Below are 19,091 nucleotides of genomic sequence, written 5' to 3'. Positions count from 1 at the left end.
CTGTTAATGTGCTTGGACACAGAGCTCTGCGAACAGCCAGCTTCTTTAGCAATCAACTTTTGTGTCTTGCCCTCCTTGTACAAGGTGTCAATGGTCGTCTTTTGGACAACTGTTAAGTCAGAAGTCTTCCCCATGATTGTGGAGCCTTCAGAACAAGACTGAGGAACCTTTTAAAGGCCTTTGCAGGCGTTTTGAGTTAATCAGCTGATTAGTGTGGCACCAGGTGTCTTCTATATTGAGCCTTTTCAGAATATTCTAATTTTCTGAGATACTGAATTTGGTGTTTTCATTAGCTGTCAGTTGTAATAATAAAAATGAAAATGAATAAACACTTGAAATATATCACTATGTGTGGAAGGAAAGTATACAGTATACAAGTTTCACCTTTTGAATGGAATTACTGAAATAATTCAACTTTTTGATGATATTCTAATTTACTGGCCAGCACCTGTATTTAGCAAAGCTGCCTCTGGGTGAAAATATACAATGTCAGTAAGTGTAACAGAGCCAAGGCCTGCTATGGAGATTTATGGGAGAATATGGGTCGTTTTATGGTAGTATCTGAGATGGTAATTTAGCTCAGTGAACGACAACACCGCCTTTGCTGAAGCCTTTTTCAACTTTCTTTCATTCCAGTGTCATGTTTAAACAGTGATACTAGTATGTGTGATCTATAATCTGTACCATCACATAGAGGCAAAAAGAAGAGTTATAATGTTGCTGATGTTGAGAAACAATAGAGTTGAGATACAATCAGCCCCCTCTTTTTTATGTTCACTATGTTGTAGTAGAGTTTTTTCATAAATTACTGAAATCTAATCACAAGTTACCAGCCTAAAGTAGGGGTGTGAACACACTCAGGACGCAGTGAGGTGGAATTTGAGAGATCCAATATCGGACCACATTTGGCGGTCGTCTGTGCCGCATCTGTCTATGTTTGACGACATTCCTTTGGAAGTGTGAACATACAATGCATGGTCTGAACAGAGCTTTAATGGTCATATTTATTTTACTAGAGGGAAATACTGATCTCCCCATAAGCCTCACTCTTTCCATGCACTACTTTTTGCAAAAGTTACCCAAAAGTTAACCTCTGTGACTAGCTGTGGCATTTTTGCAACTTACATCTGATGTTACTTCTAGAAACCTGAGCATTCTGTGCAGTGCACAACTTCCCATACCATAACCACCAGCTCATGAGCTCCATTTGAAAGCAGCATATGTTTCCAAGTAGCCAAAATTTAGGATAGGATAGACCCTGGTGATGTAGCTGTGCTTCCAGACCAAGACATACAAAGATTTTCCTAAAAAGTGATGGTGTCATGTTAACTGTATTCATGAGTTCTCCATATGAATGGTACACTTGTGTGTGGGTATTTTTGATAATGCATGTAAATAGCTTTTCCATAAACGTGATTTCTGGATCAAACCCAGAACCCTCTTGTTGTGTGGTGTCGGTGCTCACCACCACTCCTCCCTAACTCCCAGCCTCCATAAAGTGCAATGCAAGAATTATTACGCATGCATTCCCTAATGTATGCACACTGTAGAGTGAGGGCTCACAGTGGACAGTGCAGATATTTGGTATTTAGATTCCGGTTAAGCCTTTGGCCAGGTCCCCCTTATAGGTTAACTTTAAAGTTCTCTATGGACTTTAACCCTAACCACTCAGCAACCAGGGCACTTCTGAAGTGAAGAGATATCTGGAATTTGTGGTCATTCGTAGAAAATTTCAATTTAGGAAACTGTTTATATTTTATTCTGTTTTCACTTTTTTATGAATGAGATGAATGAATCAGGAAAAATGTTGATGATGATGACGACGACGATGATGATGATGATGATGATGATGATGATGAATTTTAATTAGACACAGTTTGGTTTAGGCTCTTTATCCACTACAGGTGAGAAATTATCATCAGCTTAACATCTTTAAAACCAGGAAACAAACCCCACCCTGGTCTTAAAACATGTCTGGATGACTCAAGTGTTTTATGAGTATTTGGCGCCACAGCTACAAGCCAGTCAGCTGTGACTAATGTTAACACAGGTGTACGAGGGATTCACCTGCCCAGGCATATTACATCCCGTATTCATGAACTCAACATGGTGCTGGGATATTTTATCCATTGATAAAAATGCCTCACGGGGACATCAAGGGCGGAGGCAGATGCATATTTCAACAGCTTAAACATTTCCTGATTAAATCATTTATGTACAAAATCGATTTTTTTGTTCTGTGTGAACATTTTCAGCAAGTTTGTTTTTATTATTATTGTTGGTTTGTGTGGTGAACTTTTGATAGCAGTTTCCCTGCTCAGACTGAGTTCCTGCTTTGAAAGTTTCCTGATGGAGGACATGGAGGAGCGTGACTGATTGATTGGAAGCTGCAGCCAACATGTCGCCTGAGTGCATGTGAGGCTACACACACAAATCAGCAGGAACAAACAGAGGCCTGGAGCCGCAGCCTGCAGTTACATGAGCTGCGGAGACCCAGAGCTAAATTGCAAATGCTAAAATATCAGGTTGATTCCCTTGACCTCAAAGATAAACCTCCACCCAACCTCCTCATGAAATGAATCCCAGCTCCTCCCTTTCAGATTGAGTCATTATCGTTTCTTTTGAGTATAATTTCATTTCACAATATCTTCTCATATTATATAACAATGTTTGGTAATTTTTCAAAATACTTGCATTGTTATCTCATGTTAGCATCAAGCAAGTGTCATCACGTGCTGTCAAGTGTGTTTTAAAACTGGATTTTGAGTTTTCAGTGTACTTATATACATGTTTTGATTGTTTAATAGATTTTTTTTTTTGCACAGCACGGAGACGTTCCAGTTTCACTTAGTTTCTCTGTTGGAAATACGTTGTATTGGGTTCAGGTTAGGGTTAGGGTTAGCTATACAATTTCAGATTTTGAGAGAAAAAAAATCACTGTCTTAAAAATTCTCTCCAGAATAACTTCATTACACACTGGCCTTTGTGTTTGCACACAGACCAGGCGCAGAGTGGCTTTTCTGCTCAGATATTAAAGTCATTTCATTCATCCTGCGTGTCATTTTCCCATCACGTCATTTCACCCGCTTCCTCTCCTCCTCCGGTCTGTGATCAAAGGCCCTAGACAGTTTTCATTTTGCTTTTATGAAGTAATCAAAAAAAAAAAAAAAAAACACACACACACACATGCTGACAATTTCTCATCTTTGAAGACTTCTGAGAGAGTGATTTTTTGAACAATACATGCACACAGTATGCCCAATTTGATCTCTAACAGAGAGGAAAACGTTTGTGAAGAGTGAGCTCTCGCGTCACTTTAAATCCTCGAAGCGCTGAGAAAAAAAAAAGGCGATATTGATCTAAGCAAATTGTTCCGTTATTGAAAAGATCCCTGCTGATAAATTGCACAGCTGCCAGCTGCTGTCATTATTGCAGACAGGAAATGGTAAATGACATGCAGAATGAGGGTTTTAAAGTAATGCATTACAAGTGTCTGGGTTTGATGAGAAGGATTCACAGGAGACAATCACACAGTTGAGGACCTGAAACAGAGTTCTGTTATGTGAGAGTGAAAAACCAAACACAGACAACTGATCACTGATTGAACAGTATAGTATTTTGGATAAAACATGGCTGAACATATGACAAGTAGATCACACTGCACTCTATGTCTCAGTGTTTTCGTATGTATATTGTCCTGTCAGACTTAGAATTCGCTTGTTATGACATGAATTAATGGTAGTATGTTGTAAATGAGATATGACTAAAACAACACTACTAGTGGGTGAATTTTAGGAGGGCCGTATTAATACCCACAGGTGCACTACAATGGAGGTCACAGGTTCATTGATCAGTACAGCAGAAACAATAGAAAAAGTCTGGGGTTAATTGATCACAGGAGTCACGAAGAGTATCGATCTGACATTGTCTTATTGCTTCTAGCTGTGATTGCATTTCTAAACATTGATGTTGTGGCTGTGCAATAACATTTACGTGCAGATATAGAATATTTTACAGCATGTGTTGCTCCAGCTGTGCCTTTCTGATAATTTCTAAAGGTTTTACTGAGAAACAGAGAACTTCTTTTCCTTTTTCCTTCTGTACAGCCTGTACTGTCATAATAAATTCTTCACAAGCACCCTATTGTGACCCAAAACAACGGCTTCTTTTTTTGTATTCATGTAACAGCGCCTACCAGTGGACACTGTACTCATGACGGAGTTACAAAGTCAGCATAAGAATGGGATGGGGTGGATGGATGGGTCAAAACATTGGACACATAAACTGCTGCTCGTTACGCTTGTTGACTTAACTTAAAAAAGTGCTTATTTTACCTCAAACAATCATCTTTTCTCCTCCATAATGCCGCCGTCTATTTCACTCACTCCACTGTGTGGAATGTTACTGCAGATCCTTCCTTCCTACTAGAGCTGGAGCTCAACTAGAATATGGTTTACAGAAAGGCACAAGGAACATTTTTACAAATACTTATACTTATTTTGAACAAATAGTTTTAGAATTATTTGTATCCTAGAACAAGACAAACATCCTATCAAAAAGCTACAGGCTGTAATACATGCCTATGGTGCCTGCTGGTTCTAGTTAATGCATCGAAGATTATTTCAGGGAATATGCACAACAAAAAGCCGATTTCTCTCAACATGCAACCGCTGATAACTTCACGTAATGTATAAGAATGGCTACTTGACAAACTGTACTTATCCTTTGTGTGTTAAAACATTAACTCTTAAGTAAATTGTTTTCGGCATGTTGTAGTACAACTTTGTGTGCTAATGCTAACCTGCTTGCTAGTTTTTACCTAATTAGCAATTATCATTACAAGATGTGGAGGACTGACTGGTCATTGGGCAGACACGCATTACACAGGGCAAATAATACTCTGTTGTACAGGTTTGTGCGGTAATTCGATAAAATAAAGAAAGACAAGAAAATCAATAATTTGAGCCCTTTTAAAGTGTATTCGTGATACAATTCTTGTGAATGGGGAAGAGTGATGACATTTAGACAACTGATCGCTTTCTATTCACATGATTAATACTGAAGTAAAAAAAAGAAAGAAAAGAAATTGAAGAACTCAGTTGGTCTGTATCAGTATCATTTTAAGGGTACTGGTATTGGTACTGGCATTGAAAATGTTTGATAGATAGTTGTGGAGGCAGTAAATATCTTTTGGGAAGTGGAGTTTGACCGGGAGATTATTCTGTTAAGTTATTAATATTGAGACATCTGCAGTCAGGTTCTCTCTTGTTAGCCTTTGTTTGTTAGCTCGGTACTCAAAGCACTTCACAGTCACAGACACATCCACCCATTCGCTCACACAAGCATACACACATTCACAAACCAGGGCCAGGCCCTGGGAGCAACTGGAGGTTCAGTGTCTTGCTCAAGGACACTTTGGTAGGGATGGGTATCGTTAAGGTTTTATACAATACCAGTGCCAGTGTACTTTTGAAATGGTGCCGGTGCTCAAAAGGTGCTTAAGAAAACATGCAAACTTTGTCCACAAATGATGACTTTTTATTTTTAAGGCATTTTGTGATGTGCAACTTCAACAGAATATTAATTTAAATAATATAAATACAACTAAGAAATATATTACCATTTTGCCTTACTCCTGACACATCAATAGAGCTAAAGGGTCAGTAATTAGAAATTCAGCAATTAAAACATTATGTGACTTTGTGGTTTTGTTTTAACTCAGATTCATTAGTATGAATATATATTAGCTAAGTTTATGTATAATAATTTAGTCATAGGTGCTACTGGGGGCTGTGTGTTCACTCTAATGGGCTGTGGGTGGTCATATATATGTGTAATATTCTGCAACTTCAAGTCAACTTAAATCACCTATATTAGCTGCATTTAATGCCAAACTGCAAGGAATATTGCATGTACATCCATAATTATTACAACGGATACTTAAAGAATACTTATTTAAATTGTAACAAAAAAAATAAAAAAAAAAATTAAAAAAAAAATATATATATATTCAAATTAAGTTCAAAATAGGTGTAAACCTATTTTGAACTCAATTTGAATAAATATAAAAATGCAAATGCTTCTTTTCACTCATACAAATACAAATACTGGAGGCTTTGCACACCCCTACTTCCTACTGCAGTGGAACTGTCCCACCAAGCCTGTTGCCAGTAGACCATGTGTCGTTCATGTAGTGTCGTATCCTATCTTGACCTGTAGTACTGTCACATGAAGTGATTTGTAATTATTTGATTTGTTTTGTTTATGTATACCTTTTCAAAAAGTCTCCTGTCTGAATATCCTCCCAAGGATCGTATCAGTACATATATATGTAACAGATTTTTGTTTTGCAGCAGCAAAAGACAACATCTCGACAACAATAAACTAATGGCTATTCATTAGTGCTATTCCACTTCCATTTACTGGTTTACTGCTGCTACTTAATGTGACAAATAAAACAAGTGTGCCACCCGTGTTCAGCCCGACAGATGGGAGTCCCCAACAGAAAGACTTAGTGACTGTTTCTGTAGACTGTAATGTGCCATTGCTGCCATAACTTATGGCCACAGTCATAAATCACCTTTGCTGTTTCGCCAACAGGCAAAAATTGCATTAGGCATTTGATATATTTGCAATAAGTCAACAAAACTGGTATCACATTCTACATCATAGCAAGGTAACAGCCACCAACTGGAAAGGTTACTTCCAGTAATATGTGTGTGTACGAATACATGATGTATTCATTCTCCCATAAAGACAGTGGCTTCATATTGGTTTTCTCTTGTTTCTTCCTCCATTTCAAGGGAAATTATATATCTGAAACGAATACTGGTATATTTAATTGCTTCTAATTAAAGCTACACCCTGTGTATTCATCTTGTTTTATTGTGAAAGCAATGTTTAGCATCTCAGTCTGTGATGACTATGGACTGCGTGACCTCATACCTGTGTATGTGAGTAAATGATAGAGATTTGTCCAGGGCAATGATGGGAAGTGGTGTGTTACACAAAAAAACCTTCTTTATGTCTCTGCCCTTCTCTCTTTCCACGAGCTCCTCAGTCAGTCAGTGGGCGGGTCCTTTGGCCTGCCACTCAGTCCAGCTCCTGTAGCGTGATTGGTTTCCCTCCTCCGGGTCGGTGGGCGGTGCCAACTGAGCCACATGGATGTCTCAGTGCCTGTTAGTCTGATCCATCCTCCGGTGGAGACTCTCCGGACACTCTGGAGAAACTTGGTGCCTCAGCAGCAGCATCTGTGAGGGAGAATATTAGAACGGAGTAGAGACAGATATAATCTGAATACTACTTTTTACGGCAACATCTATTATTATTGTTGTTTTCCTCAGGAACAGCAGAAAAGAAAAAATCGTAATATTTCATTCGTGCGTAAAAGTCAGTTTTGAGTGAAATATTAATTAACTGGAGCACATATTTTCATTTCGCGCATTGGATCAAGTTTGTGCTCTTATTCACTCGTCAATACTGATTCGGAACTTTATATTTCATGGGAAATACTAATAAACGTTGATGATTTTATTTCTGATTCAGTGAATTCCCTTTCTTGGAAAGAAGTCTCATTTTTACGCGTAAATCAATTCTGAATTGGACCAGTTTAAGGAACAGACCCGTCTTGGGGCTCTAACTGACACTTTGCTGTCTTCTGCAAGTGAAACTGGTTTGATGGAAACATGACCAAAGCTGTAACCGGACCGGTTCGCCTGCACAACCTCCTCTTCCACCTGCTCCCGCTGCTGCTTCATGCCTCACCGGTATGTCTGTTCACGCAGCCCGGGCATCCAGCGCGCTTCTTCGGACAAATAGCTGAGAACTCGCCAGCTGGTACGCCAGTGGACGGGGTGGTGATTTTGGTCGGTGGCGCAGACTGCCCTGGTGCGGAGCAAAGTGCAAGTCTGAAGGGGGATTACGCATCGGATTTTAGGCTCGTTTTTCACCGTGGACACCGGGACTACCGGCGGCACCTGCGCCTGGTCTCCACAAAAATCCTGGACCGGGAGTTTATAGCTATGTACGAGTTGATGGTGGAGCTGTCGCCACTTTGTCTGAGGAGACCAGTCGTGGTTCAAGTTGAGGTGTCTGACAGGAACGACAACATCCCCCGATTTACCAGCGGGAACAAGACAGTTGAGTTAGACGAGTTAACGCCGCTTGGGACCGAACTGGCGCGCTTTGATGCAAAAGACGGCGATGCTGAGAGGAATGGACGAGTCACCTTTTACGCGTCACCGGAGTCTTACCTGTTCCACGTGATTCCACAAACCGGGCAGGTGAGGCTAGTCGGATCCCTTATGGGGGTCAGCCAGGCGACTCTGCGCCTTTACGCGAAGGACGGTGGAGGTGTAGCGTTGATAAGTGAGCCGGTGTTCCTTCACATCCACGTCCGCCGGAGAGCTCGGCGGAGGCCCCGCGCTCTGTCCGAGGAGCTGACCTACACAGTGACCGTCCCGGACCATGTCAGAGTCGGAGACTTGGTGTTCACGTTACCTGACCAGAGATTCGATCAACGGTGGTTCGAGGTCATATCCGAGGCCGACTCGCCGGTCCAGATTGAGCGTGACTCGGGGCGTTTGTACTTGGCACGCAGCTTGAGAGAACCCGCCGAGGTGATGGTGAAGATCCAGAACCTCCGAGGTAAGAAATTATTATTTTTTTTGTGTGCGTCATGTGGAAATAAACTAGGTTTATTTTAAATATGTGACAGAGGTTTGAACGTGTTCGCTGCTGCTGCATCGTGTTTACTCTAGTGCATTTACTCATGAAATTGACACGTTTAATTGTTTCACTTGGATGTTTATTTGTCTAAGGTTTAATTGTGTCCTGTAACTTGCTGTGCTTAAGACAAAACAGAAGGAAACACTTTGGTTCTCAAAAGTCAGATATAGAGTTTTCTTGCTGATGCACCCGGATAGGCTATTGTTAGGAAATATGGCCAGCTTTTTACTGCCTGTGTCAAAGGTCAGAAACTAAATTTAAGATCATTAAGGCCTCAACAATACATAGAAACAGTGTTGTGACCCTCTGTGTTACGTCTTGTGATTTTCTAACAGCTGCAGCAGTGACTTCGCTCTAAGGTTTATTACAGATATTCCCTGTGAGGACTGAGTGATGCTCATTCATTGAGCTGTGTGTGTGTGCCTGTTGGCTTTTTTCCAACGGAGTTTGAATCGACCTCAACCGTTGGCTACTTTTCACTCTTTCATTCATTCCTTACAACATTCTACACAACACTGCCAAGCGTGTGTGTGTGTGTGTGTGTGTGTGTTTGTGAGAGAGACAGACAGACCGACGCTGTGTGTTGCCAGCAGGTTGTTAAAGGACAAGCAGAATTGACAGTGCTTACTGTGGGAGGGAGGTGAGGCATAGTAAACACATACTGCACCAACAGATTTTACTTTCAAAATACAGCTAACACACATGTCTATTGGGTGCTTCATTAAAAGGCCTGAAACTGAAATTAGTTAAACAGTTTCGCGGAATTTGTTTTGCTCTGCTGACTCTGCAGTCTCTCGCTTGAATCGATAAAGGTCACTCAAACTAAATGACAATGACGGAAGAACATTTTTGATTTATTTGCCGCCTCTGTGATGAAGGCCGGGTTGATGTTATGTCTAAATGTAATTATCAGGTTCAGGGATGGCACCAGACCTCCAAACAGCACAGCTGCTCACTCTAGTCGTTCATTGTTGGAGTTTAAGAAAAGCTCAATCTATGTCAAGCTTAAAGGAAAGCGTTTAAGAGCATGCTACATTCAGTGCAAAGGCTTCTTAATCCTGCACCAATTTCTATTTTCTGATTATTAAAGGCTTATATTTCTTTCCCACTACTACTACTACATAATTGCTTTTAACATGAATAGAATAGGTGAATAGACGTGAAGTGAACTCTGTCATGGTAACTGATCAATGGAATATTACAGTGTTTGATTATATTTTTCCCAAAATTAAATAATGAAGAAAAATGTTCGACACCACTAAAGGAGAATGAGGAGTGTACAGTATTTGTGTTGTATTTTTGGATGTAAATCACAATCTAGCCAGCTAAAATCAACTGAGCCTCACCCCCTCTAATGCTGTTAGTGCTCTTGAACAAACTCCAACATTCTGCATGTTTGAAAACAGTATTCCAGCAGGTCTGCTGGTTAACGTATTAGCAGTGTCTTGCACCTCAGATATGTTTGACAGGATGAAACGACATCCAGATGCTGTTGCAACAACCTCCCCCCCCAAAGTAAATGTTTAACCAAGAGCCTAAACTCTTCACATCTGGACGATGGTGGTGGCACCTCGGTGTTCTGGTAAGATCTGGCTAATCAGTCGGTCCGCACTGCATCTCGGGTGTTTATTTGCAGAAATTACTTGTGTTTGCCCACCTGGAAGTCTCCCAGGTCTGAACACATGCGCTGAAACAGAGCCAGAGCCTCGGACAGGAAGCATTGTTTGTGTTAAAACAGACTGAAAAGCTCAGGTTGGCTCTGGTTTTAGCTGCAGAGAAAGAGTGGGTGATTTAGACGACACGGCACTGAGCTTGCTGTAAACTGGCCAGTTGATTGAGGCAGCCTGCCTTTCGTCGACTGTGGTTGTGATTTTGATGCGTGAGAACGAGGTCTGGGCAGCAGCCGTCGTCTAATGGAGGAAGCAAATTGCAGATGCTCCCCGCGTACTCTCAACAGTCTGAAGTCTGAGGTAGATCTCAATCAACAGGTTATGCTTTCAGCCGCGTCCTTCTCTGTTTATCCATCTCAATCAAGATTAAAACCCACAAAACTAAAATGATCCAATATTACTTTTTAAACTGTAACAACATAAATGATCCCTTGCATTTTCCGAGCATGCACATTCTCACACCATGTGCATGATAGACTCACTACCCTCACAGTACACACAGATATCTACATCATCTACAAAACACACACAAGCAGGTCCCTCTCGTCAGCAGGCCGTCCATCACTGCAGACGGCAGCGGCTCTACCAAGTCGCTCTGCTTTATCCTTGACTTTTAATAAATGTACAGGAAGCACACACACACACATTATTGTTTGTCCTCTTGTTTATGTGTGGAGGCCACGGTATTCGTCTGGAGTAACTTCCTCCAGATTCCAATTCTGTCCATGTGCCCTGTAGAAACTGCACATTTACCCTCTTCGTGCAAATATTCACTGTTCGCTGCACTATAGGATTCCACTGGATTTACGTTCAATGAGCAAATTGGGACACAGGATTCAGTTACAACACGGTGCTATCAAAACCAGGACAAACAAGGCAAAGCATGAAACACTGTGCGTTGTAAACAGAGCTATGAAAAACAAATTGACACTGATCTCCGTGACTAAGACAAACTTCACAGAGCACAGAACTTTATTTTTTTAACTCTCTCATTAACTGTCATAAATTTGTTTATTTGCATATTTAAATGAGAAAATCGTTCCTGTTGGCTGCAATTAATGTAACTGCCTGCACACCGATGGGCCTGTTCCCTCATTAAACCGCAGCTCGACTGTTGTTAACTGTTATTAATTGTTTCAGCTAAAGTGTGTTTGTATGTAATACACAAACACACACATACACATTATTACACAAACATGGTCTTGGTCTGTCAGGCTTTCCTACAGTTTGTCTGTGCTTGGCAGCCCTGAGGTGACAAACACACACACAGTTTTTTTCCCCTCCTGTTTATTCTATTGTCTTTATTTCTGGATTTAGCCTGAGGCCTGAAGCAACCTGCCACAGCGCCACATGTTTGTGTGCATGTGTGTGGTTTTGAGACACCACTATGGGACTGTGTGTCCTCAAGGCTGCTGAGCTTCACAGTGATTGTGTGTTTGTCAGTGTCACATACATTCACACATACATCGCAGTAGTCTCGATATGCGGGTTTATTTGTTGGTATTTTGTTTGTTTGTGTGCGCGTGTGAGAGTATGCGTCTACGTATGTGTGTTTAAAGTGTTTAAAGTGCTGCAGGATAAATTATTGCGACCACACGCTGAAGCTCCCCAGAATAACCTTTTTAAAAGGCAACATAGCAGCAACACACACATAAATAATGTACCATCGCATTTAGCGGTTTTGAATTGCATTAATACTGAAGCTTTGTACATTTGACAATAAACCATTCACTCAGCATTCGGGCTAAGCTGTGCTAGCATTAATTAGCAGGTCAGCATTCTTACCTGCAAATTGCATACACACAGGAAGTGACGCCCCAATGTGGGGGTAAGAGAGCATGGGATTTTGTTGAAATTTGGGGAGTTGTAGGAGTGTTGACAGGCATAAAAAATCTTCGGCAAATCGATGGCAATGTACTGAACAGGAAGAAGAACTAGCTCCGTTCACAGAGTAGCAATATATGTGTGTGCTGCTTGTTTAAGATGAAAACATTTGGAGTAGAAAATATTACAAGGAGATTACGTGGCAACCTGAGCATAAAATGCCTGCTACCTGTCAACTGACGACTCTATAGCGATGACTGATGACCGGATCACTTTATATGTGTGAACTTCAGTGTTGAGAGCCATTATAAATGATTCCTCAAGAGAGATCTTCTGATAATGAATGTTAATCCAGCATGTGCTTATATGCTTAGTTTTGTTTAATGACAGAAGGAAAACTGTGCATCTAAAGCTCTCTAAATTTTAAAATAGCTTCAGAATAGTGTCATTTAAAGCTAAAATGTCCAGATTTATTGTCTGTGAAGGTTCTCAGTCATCCAGGTCATGGTAATTCAGAAGGTGTTTAATAAGACAACAAGTCCAGTTGCCCATAACTGATTGACTGAATGCAGAGTTTATTTTTTTTTTTTTTGCAGTGTCTGAGTCTTTTGACTGCCACAATCTATACATTCACAGAACCTTGGTTACATTCATAACTTTCTTTCCCAACCCTATGCTATAGTCCTGCGTCCTTTAGACGTTCCCTTTTGTCTCTGGGAAACCTGTCATTCCTAATAGGTGTAAATTGCACCATGACTCAAAAGATGGTACATGTTGTGCTTTGTCTGACAGCCACTGCCCCTTTCACATTTCCAATTAAATTCCTATAACCTGTTCACTTAAGTAAATATCTAATGAATGCATCCTCGTATTAAAAATGGCAACCTCTTGGGGAAGCTAAAGGAACTCTTTCACACTTTATCTTCTTTTCCTGTCCTTTCTCTCCATCCTCATTCCACCTTTAAAGCTTTCCATCATCTCCCTCTCCCCTCATTGTTTCTGTTTCTCCCTGTTGTCCTAATAGCTTATTGACAGCCAATCAGCTCTACCCTCAGGCAATGTGCTCACCAATCATCAAGTAGGACAAGGTCATCTAGACACTCACACCAATGCAACGGTACATAACACATGAAACACCACATGCATACAGTATGGACTTTTTTTCATTCTTAAATGTACATTTTAAACAGTTCATTCAGTGCAAAGCAAGCACTCATTTTGCAATACTTAAAATACTTACCACCTACTCTATTCAGTCCAAAAAAAAAAGAGTTAGCAACAAGTCTGCACCAATTAACATGTTGCATTTTATTTTATTTTCATTCATTTATTGTGTATTTAATTTGTGACTGTACGTGATTGATACTGAGATTGACACTGAACCTATAACACTAAGCCGTCACTCAGTGCAGTCAAGGTTTGTTGCAACAGAATTATTTTCTAGCCAGTAATTCTTTCATGGTGTGACCAGATTCATGTTTGCTCTTTTCTGCACACATCATGATGCTTCATTATTATCTTCATCATAAGAAACACACATTGAAACATACATGATACTTTAGAAGCAAAACATTTTAAAAATGAACTGTTAAAGTAATAAGTAGATGAATCAATAATGAAAATAGTCAGGGCTTACGTAGCCAGGGGTTTAGTAGTCTAAATGTCTGAATAGTGATGTGTCTCATATTCAGCGACCCACAGTACCTCTCAGTACACACAGTTTTTGTGTCCTGTGTTGACAAAAGATTTTCTACACCCTATAAGACTTATTTCAAGCTTAAATACATATGCAACCTTACCCTGTCTCTCAAACACACTCACACAGAGCCAAGCTTCAGATCTTGAGAAGCCTTAATCTGAGTTAACTGAGGACACACACAGGCTGCAGGCTTGATCACCGCTTTGCTCCACTCAGGGTATCACAGGAGATTTAATGTGGGCGAGTGTGTGTGTGTGTGATGGCATGCCAAAGGCCGCACGCTTTTTCCATCTCTCTTCAATTTCCAGTTATCCCCCCGGCTCCCCGTTTCTCTTCTGCAGCTCTGTTTCTGACCTTTAACCTCTCCACCCCTGACCCTCATTACACAACCTCATAGGGTACTCATTTGAAAGAGTGGGGTGCAGATGCACAGGGAGTCTGGCAGAAGAATTAACCTTCTTTTCTTGCATTTCTTGTCCATATGACAAAAATATTAATTGATAACCCCTTTTCACTGAAATGCAGATTCCTCTGTATGACCTGTTGCACCAGTTGCATGAACATTCTTTAATCCCTTGTGTCATTGTACTGTGATTCTTTCTTTAGTCGGATGTGTTGGTCATTTTACTGTGGAAAAAGTCATGACAGCTTTTACTGATGTTGGTGTGCAGTTTGGGGACCTAGTCTGGCTAAATAGGGCTGGGATGGAAGCTGGATATTTTTAAGCACACGGATATTTCGTCTTAAAAATATCTAAGACTTTAACACAGTAATAATGACAGGATTTGCTCAGTTCAGTGTGTGAACATGGATTATATAAGAGAAGTGAACAGGAGTCTTTTCTGTCTGCTTTAGTCGAGCTGTTCTTCTCGCTGTCCTGCACCGACACGCCCTGAAAATCCAAACTGACTGTGGGATGGACTGAAATGGGAAAAATGGAGGGAAAAGGATGACTAATCATCACTCAGACTTCACTTCTCCTCCAGTAATTGAACAGCTCTGTTTACGTGGTCTGATCAACTAACGCACGCACACGTCTGAGCAAGAGCACAAAAACATACAAATGACATCAGCTGTGTGCATCTGTCGTTAACATGCATGTGTGAGATGTCGCACATCTGCTTTATGCATGTTAACCCTCTCTGCCAATGCAAACTCACACGCACAGTTGCCTTCAGGGTGGTTACACATCATTGTGTTTGTTTATGTGTGTGTTGACATGTCCTCACTAATTGTCTTCCATCGCACCACTGCTGTTCTCTTCCAGCTGAGGGATTAATGGATGGATGGATGGATGAATGAATGGATGGATGGATGGAGGTCATGAGTCAGGCCATATACTAATAGGATGTTTGAGATCATGCTCTCTAAATAATCAATGACCAGTTGGTTTTCTGGCATCTCACAAATTTTGCTCAAGGTTCAGGCATTTGTAGCAGTTCAGTGATGAGGTTTTCTACATGACTGCTGTCAATCAGAGATCAATCAAATTGTAGAGAGCTTTATTTAATATTTACCTTGAGTAGTCGTAGTATGTTTCACGGAAACATGCAGCAGATGCAGTAGATTCCTCTTTCACCTCCACACAGTTGGCCAGTCCCTGCATGATTAAATAAAATGGAACTTGGAACATGGATGGTACTTGTCTGGAACAGGGAAGGTGTAGGGGTTGCTGGTTTTTGAAGTCATCCAACAATTGCAATTTGGACGGAGAACAATGTTGGCTTTAACTCCACTTTGTGGCTAATGAGGTAATGCTTAGACTGTGAGCAGAAAAGCTGACTGAAACGTGGTGCAAAGCTAAGACTAATGTGGAGATTAATAAAACTGTGTCCTCTCATCTGGACTTTGTTGCAGCATTAGTGCAGATTCAGATTGTGTGTTAAATTTAAAAGGTGCTCTAGTATTTTCATACGTAGGTTCAGTTCATATGTGGAGGCTCAAACGTTATGAAGACAATACTGTGACTGGTGAACTGTGGAGATTGTTGAGCATGAACCCACCACTTTGTAAGACTCAGTCACCTCCATCTTTTCTCACTCGTTTAAAGTCAGTAGTACAAATAAAGCTTGCTGCAGCCTAATTCACACCCAGTATGTGGGTATAGTGTCATAGATCAGACTCTGAACTTCAAATCAGAACTTCAGATTAATGCTTATTTGATGCTCCCTTAGTGGGGTCTCATGCGGTGTAGAGGACTATGCCGATGAGCGCATTTATACTTTATACGTTGGTGTATCGTCATCGTTTGTAATTGTAATCGCATAGTTTCTCCATCTACAACTCAGCAGCTAATGTCAGAGAAGAAGTTAATAAATATTGAACACTTTTAATGGAATCTGTGCACTGAAGACACTTGAGTAGATGGTGTCTGGGAAGCAGAAGGAGGGAGATTTTTTTTTTTTGTGCTCGTCCTGCCATTGAGAGACACAAACAAGGAAATGCTTCACAGATCAATCACAGCTGTTGCTGCAAAGTTTAGTGGCATCAACTGTAAATCTGCATGGGGGTTACATAATGTTCTACTGCCAGTTTTACTTAATTCTCCCAAGCCGTGAAAAGAACAGGTTAGCATTGCACAGATGCCTGAATGAAGATTCGGGTAAATAATAGAAAATGATGTAATGCTATCTTACACAAATAACAGCTGCAGGTTTAGAGTAGGTGAGCCATATTGTTCCTCAGCTCAACAGTTTGTTTGACTGGTGTGATCACTCTGTTCTGAGCCCGCTTCAGCTGGGTGCTAAATATTTTTTACCAAAGCAACTTTGAACAAAAAGCAGATGTAAGTTTGACAGACCAAAGACAAGATCAAAGAATCTAATTTCTACCCTTTGGATGACAGAGGAAGAGGATGACAGAGGACACTCAAAGTACCAAGAGAAACTTTTGAGAATAAAGATGAGCTGTATCCTTCTAAGAGCAGTGATGTGTCAGTTTTATCCAGTAGTAAGTTTATGACCTTTACTGATCCCTGCAGCGTGGAGAATCATGTTAAAAACCGTGACGTCTCCAGAGTCCGGGCCTGTCCATCAATCTTCACCATGACACTCCTTGCTCTCTCTTTGTCCGCCTCTTCTCCCCTGGGCTCTCATTCCTCTCACCCCTCGCGGTGGACCCCAGGGGAGACTGTTCGTCTGTCGGGTGAAAGGATAGGCAGAGAGATGAAGCGACGCTCTTGGCTCCCTCTTCCTTCGCTTCGAGCCAAGGTCACGGTGCCGATTAAAACTCTTCGCTCTGCTGCTTATCAGCTCTGAACTTGTCTCTTCAGGGGGATCAGGGGCAAGAGTCAGGAGAGAAATGGTGATCCCTGTCCTCCAGAATACCGCCACCGTCTTCTCCCTGGGCTACAGAAAACTTTCTCTGGAGCTTTAGGAACCTAAAGATGACTTTCTATCAACTTATACATAGAAAGTCAACACATGTTTTTATGTCTGCCCATCTCTGAAGAGACACCAGCGTTCTTCCTTGAGTTTCCTAATTCCTAACGAAACTACTTTGCATGTACGTGAATACCATCTGCCGAAGTGATAAATATGATAATAATGTGATAATAATACATATGTAAAACAAAGGAACAATTTCTGAACATGAAATCAAGAAGTTATACTGTCAAACTGAATAGTTATCCTCTTGAGAAAAGCCTGGAACGAACTCCCATCATAAAGACAAACAGTCCGTCCAGAGGATGCAGTGCAACAGCAGCAGTTCGGCGAGGGCACTTTAAGAAGAAGAAGAAGAAGAAGAAGGGCTTTCATTATGGTTTCGCCTGTGTGTGAGCACACACACAAATCTCACTTGCTGCTTATCACCTCTCGCTAAGCTGTGGGAGAGAAGATATTGGGGACATTCAACATTTTCAGGAAGCGGCTTCGTTTCCAGCAGTAAAAGCAATATTTTTCTGCTGGTCTACGCAAGATTTGCAGTGAACTTCCTGTCATCCTCCCTCCCTCCATCCTCCGTCCCCACCGCTCCCACCGCCCAGCTCTCCTCCCAGCACCTTTAACATTTAATGTCTGGCCACCTTCTCTTCTCTTTATTATATTGATAATTGAAATGTTTAGCAAACAAACTTTTGGATTTACAATCAGGAATTTTTATTGAATGTGTCATCTAGACATTTGGCAGAGGTCTGTTTACATGGAGATGGAACAGGAGACTTCACCACAATTTGATTATTTTTTAAGTATAACATATATATAATATAATTAGGCTCACTGAGTTTTTGGACTGAAATGTGTCTTGGGACTTATAGGGACTTCATTCACACAAACCCGACTGCACTCGAAGAATTAGGTTGTGTGTGACACAGTTGGACATATGGTTGGAAAGCTTCGTACTGGTTGAAGTCAGAGAAGTGTTTTAACGTCTACAGATTAATGGGATTTTAATTTCTAAAACCAGGGTATCTGAAAATGGCTTTTTCCTGTGGGATAAATTTTTATTTAAATTTAAAAAAAAAAGCTGTATTGAATACCATAAAAGAAATAAAAGGAGACATGTAGACACATTTTAAAATTACATATGAATTATTACATCACAAATCAATGATCAGTTATTTCATGGAAGCACGTGTGACTGGGAGAAAATAATGGAAGCTTAGATGCTTTGTGTTTATTAAAACCCTAAACAACGTTGTTCTTGTTGGGCACGAATGAGCTCCTAGAGGTGACTTCTATACCAGTTTCTGTGGAATAAATGAAAGTCTTATCTCATTGAAGTGGTGGTATTTTAAAATGCTTTACACTTTTTCAATCGAGGCTTCTCATTTTAAACTAGTGACTTGGAGTAGGTGATGAATCTGATAGCATTTGCTTTGGTACGAATGAGATCTTTTCATTCATAAAATGTCAGCACAAACATTAATAAATGAAATATCTCAGCTACACCTGAACCGCTGATTTCAGGGAGCTACAGTGTCATTACATCCATCATGGTGCTCACAGCAGAAACCTCTTCTTCAGTGTCCGCACACCCTCTGATGTCCCAGTCTGACCAGTCCATCTGCCACACACACACACACACACACACACACACACACACACATACACATACAGACACATGCACACACACACACACTGCCAGCTGTCTCACAGCGGTCCCCGGGTACCTGACCCATATGCCTCCTGCAACACATGGACACATATTTATACAGGCACATGCTGTAATTT

General features: G+C 40.8%; 1 protein-coding gene across 1 annotated transcript in view; it reads left to right on the top strand.

Moving 5' to 3' along the window:
• Nucleotides 1-7,192: 7,192 nt before the first annotated feature.
• si:dkey-22o22.2 (neural-cadherin) overlaps nt 7,193-19,091 on the top strand; it is a 123,818-nt gene continuing 111,919 nt past the window's right edge. The window contains exon 1 of the mRNA XM_047599884.1: nt 7,193-8,646. Coding sequence (XP_047455840.1) covers nt 7,686-8,646 — 961 coding nt within the window. The 5' untranslated portion in view covers nt 7,193-7,685. The remainder of the gene's footprint in view (nt 8,647-19,091) is intronic.

Source organism: Mugil cephalus, chromosome 11 (assembly GCF_022458985.1).
Source record: "Mugil cephalus isolate CIBA_MC_2020 chromosome 11, CIBA_Mcephalus_1.1, whole genome shotgun sequence".
In the NCBI taxonomy this organism is placed as follows: Eukaryota; Metazoa; Chordata; class Actinopteri; order Mugiliformes; family Mugilidae; genus Mugil; species Mugil cephalus.
Note: the sequence above shows the minus strand (reverse complement) of the source record. Positions and strands in the feature narration are given on the sequence as shown.